Raw genomic sequence first — 20,050 nt, forward strand, 5'->3', positions numbered from 1 at the left:
ATAAGCCTATAACTGGCTTCCATAAAATAATTGGAATATCTAATGTATAAATAGGAGAAAACACTTCCTAATTACAAAATAATTGTAACATAAAACTAAATATCACAGTGCAAGTTAAGGCCTTGATGAACAGAAAAGCGGTTCGTTTGCAAAATCAAATTAATGTTATCAAGATCTACTACAGTAAACTCCACCATTAATATAAGCAAAGGTATAATTAAACTAAATTTTGAATTGTAAATGAATAACTAAAAATATACTTGACAAACAAGTAATGTACACGTGGTGAATGTGAAAGGTACATAGTGCCCTCTACTGATAACTGGTAAAAAAAGATTAAGGTTTTGCTTTTTTTTTTTTTTTTCCTTTCGCTGCATTCAGTTCTGTAATGGAACAAAGCAAAATGTAAGTGGGGAGCTGCACAACATGGAAAATATTTAATTGTAGCCAAACAAACCTTTTGAAATCTGTGTTTTAAACTTCCTCCTGTTCTCTGAGGACATTTTTTATGCCACTGAAATGTTTACCAAAAAAATCAATCCCCTACAGCATAGCTTATGCCAACCCATTTTCTACTAGTTATTAAGCCTCCTTATGAAGATACTAGCAAATTGCCCATCAAGAATGACGGGGGCAGGTAGGGGTGGGCAGGGACAGAGGGGTGGGAAGCTTGCTAACCCTAACTCCAACCCTAACCCACCTGCACTGCCACCACCACCACCTCCCAGGAGCACGGTGGGGGGGAGGGGAAGCTAACCCTGCCATCCCCTCTGTCCCCCTCCACCAGCACCCCACACCACCCCCTCCAAGGAGCAGGGTCGGGGGGAGGAGAGGGAACAAGGTCAGCAGTGCTGGCCTCGCCTCTCCCACTCTGTCCATGCCATTACAGCAGCACTCCACTGCCTCCAGGGAGCAGGGCTGGGAGGGGCGGGGGGTATGGAGGCCAGCAGCGTTGGCCTTGCTCCCCTGCTCCATCCCCTTCATCCCTGCCACCACGGCAGTGCATCGCTGTGCTACCACCACTGCCTCTTGTCCATAACGCTCTTGGAGCACTGATTTGTTGTTTCAGTAACCAATCTAGTGCTCCAAGAGCGTTACAAACAGACAGACAGACAGACAGACAGACTAAGCTCTTTATTATGTCAGAATTTGAGGTAACTCACTACAAGGGTACTTCACATCATTATAAATATAATTTAAAATTATTTTTATTGATTTCTGAGTTAGCCTTTCTTTTGAACTATGTATGAGAAAGGGGATTTCTACTTGAAAAGACAGGAAGCACTAAATATTATGATGGTGACTAATAATACAAGCAACCTGGCAACAAAAATATGTCTAATAAGCTATTAAATGGAAACATTGTGCACACAGTGTTTTCTGGTTTAGCGTTTGGATTATTATGAGTTTAACAATCCTACTAAAATATTTTAGTCAAAACCACATTTTGATTAGCAGCCACAAAGCACAACTTCACTAAGCCAAAAACAGAGAGGCAATAAAAGATATGATATTTATATATTTACAGAACAACCAACTGATATTTAAAATTGTGCAAGGTCTTTAAACACAAGCCTGGAATGATACAAGTTAGTTTAATCAACCCAAGCTTTTGTCTTGAATGAAGCAATGTTAAAAGCGGAGAAGCACTTGTATTGCTACAGACATAGCGCTTGCCTTGTAACATCTTGTATCAGTATCCTCTGATATCAATACAGTTGTAGGTCTACCAGTGATTTTCAACCAGGGTGTAGAGGCACCTGGGGTGCCTTGAAATTCTTTCGAGTGTACCCTGGGATGCCATTCCATGCTAGCACTGTTAGGTGTGCAAACATGATTCACAAGATAAAACCACAGGGTGCATCCACACGTGCAGGTATGTGTGCTTGCAGCAGCTCAGGTAGCAGCGGCACAAATTTGTGCTTCAGATTTGTGCAGGAGCCGGCCTGGCCCAATGGCATGTAGCTCTTGCCTGCAGTGCCAGGAGCCCAAAGTGGCACCAGGAGCCAGCCTGGTCCTGTCTGAAGGTGGGCAACAGTGAATTGGGTCAGCTCTGTGTGCCATGTGTATTCCCCAGGTCTCAGGTGGCACCATGCACTGCTGGGGAACTGGTTGCAGTGGGCCATGAGCCCTGTGCACCATGGGAGGTAGGGGGAGCAGGTAGGGGGCCCACCCCTCTCACACAACCCCCACCCCCAGATGGTCCCCCCACCTGTACGTCCCTGCTTACCAGGAACAGAACCTGGGTCCCTTCCAGCTCCAGGCCACTGCTGCCAGCCATGCCCAGCTTTTATTTCTTCCAGCACACTGAGGCAGCGTGCTGGAGCAGCAGGGGCATGCGGCAGGCATAGAGATGCTCTGGCCAGGTGCTAGAGCATCTCTTTGGAGGACCCAGCCTCCGGTTGCTTCAGAGGTGCTGCTTTTTTCTGGCATGTTTTCTTTCAATACCAGGATTCCCTGGTATCAAACAGACTCCGTGCTGCATATCTGCAGTGCAGGGAACACTTTTTCATTTGTGGCATGCCTCCTACAGTGTCTCAAACTGCTTTGAGATGCCACAACAGACACGTGCTTGCTTGTATGGACACAGCCACAGATTTCAAATAAGAATCCATAACATTAAAAACATTTTGACCTGTTTTGGTCTTTCTAGGTTCTTTACAACTGCTCTATTATTTTTCCAAAAAAACAAGGGAAAACTAAGAGCTGATATTTTCTGAGGGGTGCCTAGGTCTAACGAGAGGTGCCTCAAGTCTAAAAGGGTTGAGAACTACTAGTCTATATTCTTGATAACCTTAATTCTGAATTCCTTGACTTTTGCTCTCTGTGAGAATCTCTGTCAGTTCACTGTAATAATATAACCATCTACATTTAGGATAGGAAAAGATTCAAAGTCCTAAATCAGCCTCTGCACAGATTCCCACTACAATATCACCATCCTTGCTCCTGCTGTCTTCCAACTATACCAGTGATTCTCAACCAGAATGCCATAAGATCTTTCTAAGGGTGCCATACTGCCCAGCTCATGTAAGGACCAGGGGTCTATTTAAAAATCACAAATTCTTTGATTAAAACCCCTAAAATCCATGTTTTTTGACAATTAAAATGAAACACTAAATTGGTATCAGTTGAAAACAATTATTTATTGATATATTTACAATTTTAAAGCAATTTGGAAGCTGACCAGTGCCTCAATCATTACAATAAAATAAATATTAAATACTTTGGCATTTGATTTTGGGTTTTTTTATCATGGAAAAATCAGAGCTCCCCCTGCCCCTTTTGCTCCCCAGGGTCCAGTTGTGGCTGTTCCCCCTGCTACTTTATGTAACTGAGCAGCCCTAATATGCCAGTGCCATGTCCATACCACTACCCCTCCCTCCCAAGCCACAGGCCCCCAGCTCTGTCAGTGCTCCTTGCTCCTGACCCACAGCCTCCCAGCCTTGCCGGTGTCCCTCACTCCTGACCCACAGCCCCCCCACCTCCCCTGATAACTCTCCTCCTGCTCCCCACAGCCCCAAGCAGCCCTTTGCAGGCTGGAACTCTGCTACCTGCAAGGGGAAACTCACCATTTCCCATGTTTTACTCCATTAAAAGAGAAAATCTGCATTTTTCTGCAGCAAACAGAAAACCCAGATCCCTGGTGAGAACCTAGTTACACCAGCAGCATCTGTAGCAGTTTCTTTGAGGACTGCCACCTCCTGTCTGCCTGCCCCAACATGGAAATTTTACATGTAATATATTATGACATTAGAGGACAAAACTTTCTTCTTAAAAATTAGGAGGCAAAATGAAGTATGGAGTGAAAGTAGAGCACTGGGAAGATCCGCTAATTACATATCAAACTAATCAGGGCATCAGAAAAAAAATCCTGTGAAGCTCAGGACACAATCTTGGCTCTTTTTCTGTAAGCTCACTAATTATAATTTTGAAGGAGATATTCTCAACTTAAAACTGATATTTTTAAGTTTCTCTTCCCATATTATCTATAGCAGCTTAGAATAGAAATAATTTTTCAAAAAGACCTCATGTTTTGCTATGTCTAAGCTCCCTTTTTACATTTTTAATTTTTTTTAGATAAGAAAGCATTAATGAAATCAGGCAAAATTTAAATAGGCAGTTTCATTTTCATATTCTCAAAGCAGAAGACACATTTGGGGGTAAAAGCAGAGTTCTGAAGGAAGGTGTGTATGTGTGTTTTGAAATCAATGGGTACTACTGGAGTTTTAAAAACTCATTTAAATTGATCTTAATTGTCAAAATATTATGTAGTTGAAGTTCTGGAAAACTATCACTTTCCCCTCACCCCCTTTTTTGCCTTTTTCTTGTACCTCTACAACATTTTAGGACCTAAAACTGTGCAAGCAACAGCGTTCCCAAAAGACATGTCAGTTTTTAACATCAATTATACAAGGGGCAGTCACAAAGTAATACCTCCTTTTATTTCTCAGCCAAATATTAAACTTGCACAAACAACTTGTACATCATCCCTAAACACACAGCTATTTTTCAACATAGTCTCCATCAAAAGCTTTTTTTTCACTGAAGAACAAGGGCATGTATCCTGACATTGTAGAAGTCCTTGTCCCAGTTGAGCAGCCACTGTCACACAGACTCCATCAATCCATAACTGTCATCCCAAAAACGTTGCCCTCATACTTTGTCCTTCATTCCTCCTGGCTGCATGGAGGATGGGGCAGCACAGTCCGTCCAAATAATAGGATTGCCTCTGTGGTATATGGGTGAGCATGGCTGCGCAAAAGCAGCACTCAGATATGGCTCTTGACATGGGCTATTTGCATACAAGGTTTCAGTGTCTTCAGAATCTTGACATACTGGCCTCTGAGTTTTCTGTGCCTCCCAGATGCATGAAGTCAAGATGAACACCCTCCATGTCCACAGCTTACATAGGAAGTTATGAAGCATTATTTCTGACTGACCTTTGTACAATCTCAAAACATGTTGACTATTAGGGAAAAGGCCAATAATGAAGAAGGAGACTATGTTGAAAAATAGTTGTGTGTTCATGCATAAGTAGCGCTTGTCTAGTAAGTGTTTAAGTTTTGAGAAATAGTTGTGAATATATGCTGTGAGCTGAACCAACATAATTTTATTTTGATGGTAAAAAATTTCCTGCATGTAAACTGTTGTTAATCACTTTCAAGGAGGCTAAAATTGAGAGCATGGAAGAGAAAAACCAAAAACCCTTTCCAGAATCATCAGAAGCACCGAAGCAAAATAGCTTTCCAAATGCACTGAACATGAAACGTTTAGATGTACTGATCTGTTGATATCATCACTATAAAACATATGAGGTCACTGTTAAGGCTTTGCATTGAAGTGCAAGTGTAATGAAGCTGGCTGTCACGTATGGAAAGAAAAGTTTTATGGAGTGCTGGGGTGCGTTAACAAGAGCACTGTGGACAGCATGAGGGCAGAAAGGAACACAGAAATCTTTCCCCTTATCTTCTGCTTTTAGGATTTGTGGGGATAGGGTATGTCTGGCTGCAACCTTATCTGTTCCTAATCATAGTTTTGGTTTGCTAATATAAGTTAATATACACTTACAGTTCAAAAAGAAGGAATATATCTTAAAGGGAAATAAAAACAAAACATGAAAATCTTGCTTAGCTGGTCTTTTCTTTTTTTAATTAAAGGAGGTATTCTGTAGATATTGTTCTGGAAATAGAAATATATTAAAAACATTTGGTGTTCCCTTATCTCAAGGAAACGTATTTCAAAATATCCCCATCACTTCTTTCACCAGAAAAGAGCAGCTTTACTGTAGTTCTTTCTGACTAAGCACTAAAATCTAAAGCTCTGCAAAGACTTTTGTATTTACACAGGATTTTGCTGCCCTCCTGTGGCAATGCTCTCACTTCTGTCTTCTCACAAACTCCTTCTCAAAATGTCCTTTTCTTCCTCTGTTAAAGAAAGGATGCTGAAGCACCCACAAATCTAGAATGGGATTCTAAATGGAAATATAGATTATACTGTGTTCCACAGACTTTTCCTTAGGAACAGAAGTTATACATAAACTGGTTTAAGTGATCAGAAAGTGTTTCAAACCTGTATCAGAACAGAAGCTCAGTGCATATAAACCAGTTTCAAAATGGCTGAAACCAGTTTAAGATAAACCTGGTTGAATGTAGCATCAGACTTAACTGATTTGGGTCAAACCAGTTTATGAAACTTCTGTCTCAAACTCCTTCCTGGTTCAAGTTAAATCACAGTCCCCCAGCATGCATTCCAGCCCTGGGTTGGGCTGGATGGTCCACTCCAGCAGAGAAAGGTAGTGGGAGGGAGGGAGGGAGGGACTGCCCCCCACCAGGCAAACCCTAGCTGGTGTCTGGGGCAAAGGAATGGGTGCTAAACACCCCTTTCCCCATTCAAACTTACTACTGGCTGTGACTGTGGAATACAAATCCCAGAGGCACCTGGAAGCAGGAAGAGGAAGTGATGAGCTACCCTGTAGAGTCCTGCTGCTGTGAATCTGGACTATAAATCCCAGAGACCTCAGGGGCAACAGGAAGAGGAAGCAAACACACAGCCTATGCTGGCTATATGCCAGAGAGCCATGCTCTAGTGCCCCCCCGAGCCATTGCAGGCACATGGCTGCTTTTCCTGAATCAAAAGTAAATGTGTGTCCAGTTATATCTCAGTTTAATCTCTGCAGTTTAGACTAACCTGCAAAGACTGAATCGATTCAGCCTCAGACTTTGACTGTCCGTACTTAGCCCATTGCAAGGATGCCAGAGAGATGCCAAAAAAAAGTTGCATTTCATACCGGTGCTTTACCATTTGATTTAGAAAAATCTGACTTAAAAGTAAGACAAAAACTGCATGTAGCAAGGCAACAAGATTTTTAAGTGAAAAAAAAATCATTCATGAAGAATTACATTTAAAGAGAGATTAGAAGGAAAAAACTGATCTGAAAATCAACCTGTCCCTCCACCCTGTAAATCAGGTAGGTTTAGGACTCTGGGTTTCCTCCTCAAAAACCCTGAAATACCACATATATTTATGGCATACAATTAAAAATCTGTATTTTTGAGTAACTGTATAAGCAAATCACATGGTGAAATGAGTTTTTTTCATTAGATATTAAGAATCAGCAGCTTGCTGCTACTAGAGCTGGAGGCTGTCCCTGTCATTTAAGTCACCTTGCTAAAGAAAAAAAAAGCTGCTTTAGTGATATGGTATCTTTTAGTAATGAATAAGTCAAAAACAGTGTATGCTACCCATTTCAACATAAGTTTGAAATGCAAAAGGTACATCTGTAGGGGGCTTGGGGAATTTTCCAGGGGTGAACACCATAAAGTATTAATGTGCTTATTCAGAAGATGAATGTTAGCGCTAAGGTGTTCAGATAGATGCTTTCATACAGTACAAAGTACTCAGCAGCTGCTTTATTTATGGAGTTGAATGTGAATCAAATAACTTAAGTCACTGAGCTAAAGCTTTCTCATGAGCCCAAGGCCAAGAACTGGAATTTTACAATATTTAAAAGCTACACTGGCAGAGTATTTTTTTTTCCTTACTACTTGCTACAGAGTCATTGTTTTTGCTCCACTTAGTTCTTTTTAACCTATAGATCCAACTGATGCTATTGAAAGAGCTTATCCTGAAATCAGACCAAACAGATTAAACAGGTGATTGTAAACTGAGCATGAACTGGAATTAATTTTATATTATACACTATGACAGGGGTGGGCAATTATTTCAGCTTGAGGGCTGCTTAACGAGTTTTGGTGAGCTGTTGAGCACTGCAAGGATAGCCCTGCCCCTCAAGAGGTGCCCTGCCCCCTGGTCGCCATCATCAGACCAGAAGTCCCACCCCCCAGCCCCTGACCTTTGCCACCAGACATCCCTCCTCTCGCCCCAGAAGTACTCCTTTTGGGAGGGGGGGTTACCATCTTCAAACCAAAAAAACCCTAAATTATATACTAAAAAACACACATCTAGAATAACATTTTATTTCAAAAAATATTTTTGTCCTGATTTGTGTGTGTTTTGCTGTGTATATAGAGATGATTGCATAATAGTTCAAAGCAAAATCTTACTCTTGTACATTGTAGGGGTATGTAGAGGGGTGTGGGCGAGTATGGAGATTTTTGGGGGGGGGGTGCGCGCGCGCACACGTGTGCGGTGTGGGGAAGGGCACTATGCGGTTCCTGGCTGCAATGTGGGCCTCACAGGACTTTGACTGTGCCTCCATGTGCAGCTCCCTGCTAAAGTGCTAGACCTTGTGAGCCGGCCCAGCCTGATGGAGTGGGACTCCCCCTTGCTCCTGGCACTAGTGCATCATTGGGCCAGGCTGGCTCTGTGCAGATCCTGGCATTACAGCTGAGAACCATGTGTTGCAGGGCGGGTCCAGACGTTTCCATCCAATGCTGCATAGGTCCTGGTGTTGTAGCCAGGAACCGTGTGGTGCCTGGAAGGGATGGGCCTGGCTGGGTCGGCTCAGTGCCATGCTGCTGGGAACTGCATGGTGCTGGGAGGTGCCCAGCATGGTTCCCTGCTGCAACACCAGGACTCCTACTACATTCTGAAGTCCTGGCATTGCAACTGAGAACTGCACACTGCTGGGAGGTGCCCAACTGCACTGGGCCAGCTCCATGCCATGCTGCATGTTCCCAGCTGCAATGCCAGAATCTGTGCTGCAAAGCATGGAGTTGGTCCGGTGCAGCCGGGCACCTCCCAGCAGCTCATGGTTCCCGGCTACAACAACAGAATGCAGCAGAAGCCAGCCCAGCTCCTGCTGTGGCTGTCCCTGGTGCACCACAATCATGCTCACTGCCACTTTCCCCATCACGCCTGCTGCCACTGCCTTTCCCCTGCTGCTTCTCTAATTTCCCTGCCTGCCACTGCCGCTCCCTCCTCACCCACTGCTCCCCTGCCCTCCCACCTGCCCACTGCTCCCCCTGCCTGCCCACCCACCCGCCACTCTCCCTCGTCTGCCCGCCCACCCGCTTCACCTCCCAACCACTCACCTGCCATGCCCCCCCGCCACCTGCCCACCACTTCGGTAGTGCGCAGTTCCTGGCTGCATGGCCAGGACAGCATGGTGCAGCAGGAGCCAGCTGGGAACCACATGATGCTGGCTGGGCCGGGCTGGCTCCTGCTGCACCAGCGATCCTCCCTGCCATCTCCACCTATTCTTTCCTGAGTCTCCACTCTTGGATGGAGGGAGGGCCGGGGAACAGCCCCAAGGTCACCAGGCCAGAAGCCTCTTCTAGGCAGAAGCTTTTGTCTGGTGGCTGGGGGTAGGGCGGGGTCAGGTGGGCCTTGCTGCTGGGTCCTGCTGCTAGCTCTTCCTGGGTCTTGCTGCTGCTGGTGCCTTGTCATCTTTGACAGGCAGCCCCAGGAAGATAATAATTAATTTTCTAATTTTTTTAGGGGCCCCACGGTCCAGATAGAATGACCTGGAGGGTTGGATCTGGCCTGCAGGTTGTATTTTGCCCCTGCACTATGATGAGGCTTCTTGACAGCTTAAGCTTAGTAGCTGGGCCCCATCTAAGATACTAAACAAAGAAGTTCAGTTACTGACCACCTTGAGTTCCCCAGCTTCCACACAGTGAATGGGAGGACTCATTTCTCTTGTTTTCTTAATAATATTATAAAAAGAATTGAACAAGCCAGCTCATCCTTACATTTATTCCCATAAAGGGCTTAAATAATCACCCAAGTGTCACTGAAGGAGGAAAGACAGGGCTTAGGTACTGAGGGGGAACCCAAGAGAAACAATTTCTGCCCTTTACTCTGTCACAGATTTTCTATGCAGCCTTGGGCAAGACACTTGATTTCTCTATCTTTTAATTCTCAGTCTTTTGCTCATATGCTGTTCCCCTTTCTCTGACCTTTTGCGACTCATCTAGCTAGACTGTTAGCTCCTTTAGCCAGAAAATATGGCTTGCTATACTTTTGTATGGCACAATGGACTCCTGATCTCAATGGCTATTGTAATACAAACAATAATAATGAAATTACAATATTTGAACAAGTTAATCACACGCTCTTACACCAAAGAGGTTGTGTCATGATTAGCAGCCAGCTGGGAAAAACAAACCATTCTAAAAAGGTATCCACTGTATACAAATATAAATCAACCCATGTGTGTTATACAGCTACCCTGCTTGGATTATTTGTTGTTCAGTATTCCCCACAGGTTCTATTCCATTCAAAATAGTTTAAATATATCAACAAAGAAAATAAACTGAAGGCAGCAAATTAGCTCACATCTCCAGCCAAATACAGTATTTGCAACATGGTTATTTGAATACCTGAAACAGGGACAAACATATATAAGAAGTTATATACAGATGTTCCAGAAGAAAATAGGACAGGAAAATGTAATATTTCATTTCTAAATTATGTCTAAGTAAATACTGTACAATTACTTGCATCCGAATACAAAATTTACTCAATGTCCTGGTAAAACCCTGTAATTAAAAAAGAAATAGTGCCTCAGGATTGACACCATCAAAATCTATGGTGGAAAGTAGTTGAATTTTATAGTGAAAGCACCTCTGTGGACAATACCAGAATTGGATGGCTCCTCCACTAGTTTGGGAATATCTGTGAAACTAAAATTTCACTTAAATTTTTACCAAAAGCAGCAAAATAATTTTGAAATGGCAACATGAAAAATTAGGAAAACTTAGAACATCTTCTTGTTGTTTCTGAGACCATCCTATAAAGGCAGCCAAATATTTAATGTGATCACACTTTGATACCGTAACTCATGTTCAATTTTCCTCCAAATATTAATGTTTTAATTTTTCAACAGCATTAAAATTCATCAACAAAGAATTCAGCAATAGCAAAATTACAATGACATTTTCAAAATAGTCAATTGTGTTTTATATCAGCAATCTTAAATTGATCTAAAGTCACTAACCTTTCTGAATGTGAGGTGAAGTACTGAGTGGAAATGGTCATACGCCTTTGAAGCCTATCATGTAATTCTGAAATGGCCATCTCTCTAGTAGGTCACAGATAAACAAAGGGTAATCAAGTATTCAGCTTCTCTGGACTATAGGTTCAGACAGTATGTCACTTTAGCACTTGTAACTTGAAAAAAGTGCAGTAGGTTGCATTAATTGACTTTAGCTTCAGACTGATGTGAAACCAGGAGGTATAAAATGTCCACATAGCAGATGATCAATCTCTTCCACGCTTGCTCATTTAAAAAGACAGGGCTCTTGGAAAGCAATATTTCAGAGACATATTCAGAAAAGCAATGTTACTAGAAGGTAACAAATATTGACACATTTTTCTTTTTACATTAGAAGGCCAATCAAACTCTAAGCAAGAATCCTCATATGTAAATAGAGCATAGTTTAGGCAAGCAAATAATTAAATATGTTTGGAGATATGTTACCTTGGTGCTGCAAGTATACACAAAGCATCTGACTATTCTGTAATTCATGTACCAACATGACTCCATATCTTGCAGAACTCCTACACCATACAGGGTAGACCTCACTATTGATGCAAAAATTGTTAATAAAATTCCTAGTTATTGGAGCTGTAGCTTATTAAAAGATTGCTTTCCTTTTATCTCATTTTATGAGATACTTACAATTTCATACGTCTGACACTTAGAAAAAAAGAGAGCTCGCATGCTCATGTTTTTGGCTGCTTATCAAAACTAATTTAGTTATTTAATGAAATGAAACATTTAAAGTAATTAAGGAAATTCCTAGGAAGCATCTGCTTCCTGTCAACCAGTGACAGACACTGAAAGTGTCAATGAGAATGACACCTCCTTAACCATAAAACCATCTTTATTACCTCCCACTGTTTTCACTGAATCTGGAATGCAGCTTTGTAACATCTATTTTTTTTTTTTTACACTGAATATTATTTTCTTTTGACCTATGTTTTAAGGCTATACAAATGATAATGATTACAATTTATGCCATGCATAGAATATTTGATTGGAGTTTTAATTACCAATTGTAAATCATAAACACATTGCAAATAGTAGGTTGTAACTAGGAACCAGTTGGTCAAAAGGCAAACAATCAAAAGTGTCTACTCAAAGAACAGGACATCTAGGACTTAAGCCAAATACCAGTTTGGTACAGACATGCCCTTTATTTCTTTGAAGGGTGGGGAGAGGCTTCTAAGGATATTAATGGTTCAGAAATAAACCTGGTCAGGTAAAGGAATACTAGAACACTTTCATGCAGAATATTTCAAATAGAAATGATCAGGACTAGTTCTCCCATGCTGTTCATTTTTTTTAAATGTAAATCTTTTTTTCCATTGTACAATATAATGAAGCTATGACTTTTTGAAATTTAGAGGGGAAAAAAAACAAGAGATGGTAAGAAACAGTAACTCCAAATAACAAAGACCCCAATGGTTAAGGCACTCCCCAGGGATATAGGAAACCCAGATTCAAGTCTCTGCTCTGCTTGATTCAGGGACTTGAATCTGAATCTCCCAAATCTCAGATGAGTTCCCCAATTCCTATGCTATATGCTCTCCTAAGTTTTTGATGAGAAATTGCACCCTGGAGTTGAGAACGATCTCACCTTAATTAGTACATTAACAAAATATACCCATTTTCAGTTCTGGCAAATCAGAATTGCCCGAGAAGCCTTTTTTCCTGAAACATTTCTAACCAGCAGTAGTTTCAGAGAGAAGTGATGCTTATAAAGTATTAGCAAAACAATGTGCTAGGTCAGGGCCATCCATCTGTCAGGGGTTAAGTTGTACCCCCTACTCCTCCTTGAGCTCCTGCCTGTCCACTGCTCTCCCCATCACTGGCTGCAACAGCAACCAGAATCTCCAGGCTCCCCTTCCCATCTCCAGCTTTCTCTGCCTGCTACTGATCCAGAAGGCAGGGTAGTGCACTGAGACACAGCCATAGGAGCTCAAAGTGAACTTGAGGCCCTGCTGTGCAACAGGAGAGTACGTGTGTGTGGTGTAATAAGGGCAGAGGGCTGTGGGAGAGTAGTAGCACAGTGGAGAGGTAGGAACAGGACAGGGTGCACCAGCAAGCAGTGCGGGAGGGCATAGATGTACAATGCAGCAAGGTGGGGAGGGGGAGCATGGATACATGGTGCAGCAGTGGGAGGGACTTCTGAGCCCAGCTGCAGTGGGGGCACTCGCTCAGCATGCAGGGGGCTGTGGCTCTTCCTGGTGTGGACCATGGGCACTGGTACAGCCCAAAGGACATTCGGCCCCCAAACACTTAGCACAGAGCTGTCCAGCTTCTAAGTCACAAAGTGGGCTTCTCTACCTTCCTCTTCACAAAGAGAAAAACTTTTACTTTAGATCCACACAAAGAATAATAGCAACTTCCTTCCTGAAAATTATTTCTTTTATAAATGCTCCAAACTCTTTTATAAATATCCTTCAAATTTGCAGGTGAACATATATGGTTGGAAAGTGTTTACAGAAGATATTGGACACTTCTAGTGCATTTCATTTTGCAAGTAAAACCTTTGTTGTGCTTCAAATTCTCAATAAAATATAAGGTTCTCTTGAGGTTTATTTGCAAATAAATGTAAGTAGTTCCTATAATTACTAACACCATTGTTTTTTGAATAGAGAGATGTTTTATGTACAAATATAAAATAGAATGTCCTTGTTATAACTGGTTAGCACAGTGGTACTCAGTCCATCCAGCCCCATGGGCCAGATGAGTGGTGCAGGGCCAGTCCATGGGTTAGATCCAGTGAACAGAGTTGGTCCACAGGCCCAACCCATGCAGCCAAATGAATGAGTATTGTGTACTCATGACTCATTATCTTACTAACCCAGTGATATTCAACTTAGAGCCCGCAGGCCTGATCTGACATCTACAGCTATGCCATCTAACCCATGGAACTGCCCATGGGCCTGAACATTTGATGGTGCGGAAGCAGTGACAGAGTTAATTTCTGTGGCACCTGTGGAGTGCCCTATACACCAATAACAAAGCTCCATGTACCAGATCGGGCCCATGGTCCATAGGTTGAAGACCACTAAGTTAACAAGTGTTGAGCATAAAACACATATATTAATTTGGCTATATATAAAACTCATACCCTAGAAAACTGGAACCACTTGTTAAAGGATTGTTAAGAAGGAAAGCCAATAATTTACTGAACTACCATTTAAGTTTAGACACTCTAAGAATAAATTAAATGTAAAGATTATTTTAAGAATGGAAAGGCTTTGCAAATAAAAAAGCTGGGACCAGAATCTCAATTTCAGTGAAGCCCTGCTGTGACCGTCTTGTAAAATTAGGCAAAAAAAATATAAAAGAATTAAAAGACCGTCTTTAAAGATGGTCTTAGAATTTCCTGTGACAAAGAAATAAAATGGACAACAGTGGAAAAATTGCAACCCTGCTACATATGTATCAACAGACTGAAGATGCTACCGACACCATCCCAAGGTGACAGCAGCCAATATTTGAAATAAGCTAATCTTCAGAGAGAGACATTTTCTGCTTTCAGTGAGCCTATGGAGAAAGTACAAATTCCTCTTCTTTCTCTTGCGTATTCTTACACATTTTAATTAACTCTGCCTGTTCACCTGACCTTGACAAGCAAGCAAACAGCAGCAACAAGACACTGAAAAAAACAAAGCCACCACAACACCAAGAAGGAAACCTTCAATCCTAGTTGGTTAGACTGTGTACTCCTGGCATAGAGACCACACCTGACCTTGATACATCACGGAGTTTGACTTCACCTCAACTCGACCTCTGCATTCCCTTTCAGGGGTTGCAACCCCTTTTAAATCCAGACAGTCATTTGTTCTTTCCTGGGATTTTGGAGTTTGGTCAAACCACTGTGGGTCAGACAGTCTTCAGAACAGCTGGCTTCTAAACTGCCTCAAGCATTTGTGGAGAAGCTGTTATCAGGAGCTATTTTATTCTTCTTGCAAATGTACAGGCATCCCCAACCCTTACCATCACAGAAATAACACTACAACAAACAAAGAAAACATATAATATTCATAAGCAACAACAGGCAGCCACCACATCCTTCACAATTAACACTGAGACAGGGGTCACTACTGATTTGGGGAATAATGTACTTGGTCACAACTTACCTAGTGACGAGCGTCCCCATCAAAGGTGGGCCCACTCTCAAAGGTATAGTCTCTGTTGAGAGCTCTCCACAGACAGACATACAGAAGAGATTGTAACTGAAGTAACTGTTGTTTACTACTTACATGTTGTGTTATTCTATTTGATATTTTTTGTCTTTCATAATAAGAATAGATACAGTTAGGAGTCATGAAAAGGGCTTTTTTTGCCTGCAATCATTATGTCCTTTTGAAACTGGCAAGAATCCTACCTGACTAACACGGTATGTGTGTATGTGTGTGTGCGTGTACTAGAAGTGATATCACATCCCCAGAATGCCACTAAAAAAGACAATTGTAAAGGTCCTGTCACTGTTGTTCCTCTAAGTGCAATTTTTACTAATATTTGGGGACAGAATACTTAGTATTCGAGATGTTAAATATAATAACCCCTTCTGTTCCATGCTACTACCACTGCATTTCTTCTTGTAGTGTTTGTGTTGCTAGACCAGGCAGCTCTAGCAGCTTCTCTGACCAGGATGGAAAGAGAGATTTTCTGCAAGCTGAGCTAGCCAAACCATGTTACAGAATGTCCCTGGAACAAATAAATTATACCACAGCCCACTCTTCCCAGTATTTTCTTCTTATTTATAATGCAAATTCTGTATCTTCCTTCATGCTGCCCAACACTTGGAGAAGTGCTTCTCCTACCTTCCAAATGTCTTCTCGAAAAAAATCTCTTGCTAAAAACTTACTCTTAGGAATATTTTCTGTGTTTTTCTGTTCAGTAATCAACTGCATCAGAAGTATTACTATTAAATCTTGCACTGATTTTTTATCCAATGTAAACTACACTCTTTGAGCTATGCCTTATACAGAGCCCTGTGCATCTCTTATTATGTGCCTCCATTTTATTACTATTGCTATCAATAATTAGTCTATAGTTTGTATAAAGCGAGGCAAAGAGAGAAACTTAATAAACTCTCCACTGTCTGTCCATGCATTGCTCAGAGGAGCTACTGTATACAAGAATGTAGTCAAGGGCTATAGCTGAAATACATAACTAAAACTTAGGCCCTATCTCAATAAAAAGTACTTGTCTAGATAACTTCACAAAATCTGTGTTGTCTGTCTGATTCACCTATCTACCCCTGAAAAATTCAACTGTAAACCCAGAATGCTTACAAAGTGGAGTTCTTGGAAAGAAGCTGTTAGGGAGATGGGGAAGGTCAGCACTGCTCCTGGGGCCTAGAATAGCTGACCCCATTTCTGTGCTGCAGGAAGCAGAGGATGCTTTCCCCCAAAAAGAGCACCGAAGGGACCAAGAAATAGAAAGTGGATTGCAGCCTACTTAAACCAAAGAAAACTTAAAAACATATGAGACCAGTATCCTGAGACAAAATACAGCAGCCTGGTGAGTGAGCATTCACACTAAAGAAAGCAGTATCAAAGCTGTATTTTTTCTGAGAATAGCAAAATTCTCAAAAAAAAAGTAAAAAATTTTGAGAATTTGTCAAAAGTGTCAGGGTGACCAAAAGAAGTAATGAAATTTGGTCAAATCTGATTAATATTTTTGGATTAAAAATAGGGGGAGAAAATATCGAAAAATGGGGTTTCACATCAACATTTCTAAAACACTGACCTTTCCTTTCAAAACTGACCTAAATTTAAAAAAAAAGGTACAAGAGAGTTAGGTAACACTAAAATGAAATTAAATATTTAATTCCAAATCAATGTCAACATTTCAGTTGTCTTGTTCTCCCAAAGACAACACTAATTTTCCACCTTGGGTTGTCCCTAACTTTATTTTTCTTTTTGATCTTTTGGTTTGGCCACTGAACAAAGTAACCAGGTCTAGTGTTGGATATTCAGGGGACACTTTGCAAAGATGTCTGTATGCCCATGCTAGGAATGGGGTTAGCTCAATGGAATCGTATCACTACATTAGTTTAAACATACAACTGAACAACATTCCTAGTTTGTCATGAAAAATATCCCTCCCACCCACGGCCTTTATAAAAATTCTAAAAAAGTGCTGTAAAAGATGTGAGACCATACCCTTCAGTATACTCATAAAAAACACCTTTCTGTGCAGTTAAATAAAACCCAACAAATCAGAGATGGATTATAACACCAAAGGGATGGGCAGAGGCAATACAATTAGGATGCTGGGACCATTCTAAAAGCACCTTTGAGGGAAAAAAATACTGTTGAATTGCTTCTGAAGAGTGGTAAAATGATTGTTATGTGGACTTCAAGCAGAATGAAGGGCTTATTCTTTGCGCCCAGTAAAGCATGATCACTTGCTCTCATATAACATGATAGTAAAAATAATAAGAGGTCAGTGGACAATGACTGAGAGGCAACAGGATTAAGACAAAGGATGGCTTCCTATGCCATCCAGATCTATTTCACTTTGTTTTAATTACAAGCACATTTATAGCTCCAAACATTACTTTGGCTGACAGTGAAAACATACAGCAGTTAGTATTTTCTTTTCCATATGTTTACCATACAGTGTGGTCACTCCCTCAACCCTGGTTTCTTTGAACATAAAAAAGATTGCATGATTTCACATTTCTAAAACAGATTAACACATTTATTCTGCACTCCTCCTCTTCACATGTCTCTCTTGCAGCTACAATCAACTTCATAGCCTCCAGCACTGAAAAGTCTAACATGTCTAAAAATAAGCATTTACTTACTGAGCATTTGAAATGCAATCACAATTTGATGTCTGATGTCGAAAATGTCCTTCTTTCTGACTGCCAGTCTTTAAATAACAGGATTTAATTTCCCCTTTAAAACACAAAAACATCAGTTAGAGGATGTAATTATTTGTTTGTACATAACATTTAGTTGCAATCTGGTTTTGGGTCAAAAAAGCCCTATATCCATAAAACAAATACTTTCACTACTTCTTTATATTTGTGATTGGCAACATAAGCTTGTTTTAAAGCTCCCCCAAAAAAGGAATGTTAAACAAATAATGGAAGACCCAAAACAAAATCACCAACATATTTAAATTTTAAGGCAAAATTTTGGGGGGTTTTTCATGGCCAGTATAAAAGAGTTCTGTGAAAAGTAGAATTCTACCCAAAATTGGACACACAATGCTTTATCCGATAATCCCTTAATGACTGCACAGTAATTTATAAATGTGCAAAGCAAGTCTAAGAACCTGCTGGTATAAGTGGAGATATTTGATTTGTGTACATTTTACCCTCAGTAAAGGTGTTAGATGACAGAGACAACACAGCAGAGAATTAGAACTAAGGTGGCCATATTCTACTCCTTCTCCATTCTCTTCCCCACCTCCAATAAAATACATTAATTAGGCAAGAGATTAGCATGATTCATTAACTCACAGGCCATGCTACTACCCTGGCTTCCTTACAGCTGTCCTCTAATGGCATCATAGAGCATATAATGCAAAAGGGAGAAAGACAGGACCTTAGGAACCATAAAAGCCAGCTACATAGGAGCTTCCTCCATGCATCTTGGAAGGAGATTGCAAGAAAGCTTAAAGGAGGAAAGAATTCTTGGGCTGCTATTATGCAGACCCACTTGGCCAATGCCTGTAAAACAGAATGTACTGAAACATCAGCCTCTGGACTATTGAAACCAAAGGCATAACCAGACAGCTTCTCCACCTGGGGTATCCACATGATGCCTGTGGCATCACCAGCTGCTGATCACAGCTGCGTGATCAGCTACTGCTGCAGTTCTGGCTGTTTTTGTGCTCCTTCCACAAAGACGGCACCTGGGACTGCTGACCTGGTTGCCCCCACTCAGTTACACTATGGTAAGGGCCTGTAACAGTAACTATTGAGTAACTACTTCACAAGCTGCCCATCTGGAGCTCCCTTACACCAAGGTCAGGTACTGGAAAGGAAAGTGGTTTTTCCATCACATATTATGAAGAGAATTATGGTTCTGATAGATGGATACCCTGTGTGATGGGAGGCTGCTGGCACCTAAGCTATCACCTATTCACATTCAGCTGAAAGCCCTGACAGCAAGGGCTGGGAACATTTTGTTCAAGCAAATCGAAGAGAGCTCTCGGATCTTGCAACCTCCAAGAGAAGCAGACTAGGCTTGTCTTTAAGGTGTCCCCTTTAAAATATGTTAAACTGTACTCTGTGTGTCAGAAGATTACAGGTCTGAGATAACTCTACTGCATTTTGAACACTTTAGTTATTTTAAATCTGGTATTTGACCACTGAGCCACCTTCCAATTGATGGACACAGAAAATGTTCTTTTCAGTAAAATAAAAAGATATACCTTTTTAGGGACTCCAAGATCTCTTTAAAATTCTCTCCTCATAGTCTAAAAGTTACAGCTTTAAACACTTACCATTCTCATCTATGAAAACATGCATTGTATCCACAGATATCTCATCTTGCATGGAAGCCTCAGGTCCGCTTATAACTTGCAAGACAGAACTATCTTGCTGGGAAGTTACCCGGTAGATTATCTGCCTTTGCCTGCTGCCCTGGTAACTTGACACAAAAATGTTTCAAAACTACTATGAGGAACTTTTTTCTTGCTCTCAAAACAGAAAGAGAGAGAGGTTAATTAAAAGTCAATTCTACTCAGCGTAACAAAACAGCTACCATCATCATAAATTTGAAGTACAAAATTGTAAAGAAAACTGCCCTTACAGTGCTGTAAATTTGCCAGATTCTGGTAACACTGGACTACTCCTAGCATGATCTTGACTTTGTACATCTGATCGTTCCCATTTAGTAACATGCTCGCAGTGCTTTTCCATTTCCATCATTTCTTCTTTCTTCTCTGTTGCCTGGCTATCTGAAAGACACATGAAGTGACCTGTGTAGAGTCTCCCTAAGAAATTATTCTCATTTACTTCTGAATAAGTTAAAGACTGAGGCAGCTATTAACACTTTATTAAATGTAGTTCTAAACTGGGGAACACATAACTATGTTGCTTTAAGAGGCACATGCCTTATTCATGCTCTGCCAGTTAGTGCATACCAAACTCCTGGAAAC

The 20,050-nt window shown here is 41.2% G+C and overlaps 1 protein-coding gene across 1 annotated transcript in view; it reads right to left on the reverse strand.

Annotated features, from left to right (window-relative positions):
- The window catches only part of PCNX2 (pecanex 2), a 245,957-nt gene that overhangs the window by 191,073 nt on the left and 34,834 nt on the right, over positions 1–20,050 (reverse strand). The window contains exons 6-8 of the mRNA XM_059715472.1: positions 19,702–19,849; positions 19,394–19,539; positions 17,742–17,835 (exon numbers count right to left, since the gene is read on the reverse strand). Coding sequence (XP_059571455.1) covers positions 17,742–17,835; positions 19,394–19,539; positions 19,702–19,849 — 388 coding nt within the window. The remainder of the gene's footprint in view (positions 1–17,741; positions 17,836–19,393; positions 19,540–19,701; positions 19,850–20,050) is intronic.

This window comes from Alligator mississippiensis, chromosome 1 (assembly GCF_030867095.1).
Source record: "Alligator mississippiensis isolate rAllMis1 chromosome 1, rAllMis1, whole genome shotgun sequence".
Classification (NCBI taxonomy): Eukaryota; Metazoa; Chordata; order Crocodylia; family Alligatoridae; genus Alligator; species Alligator mississippiensis.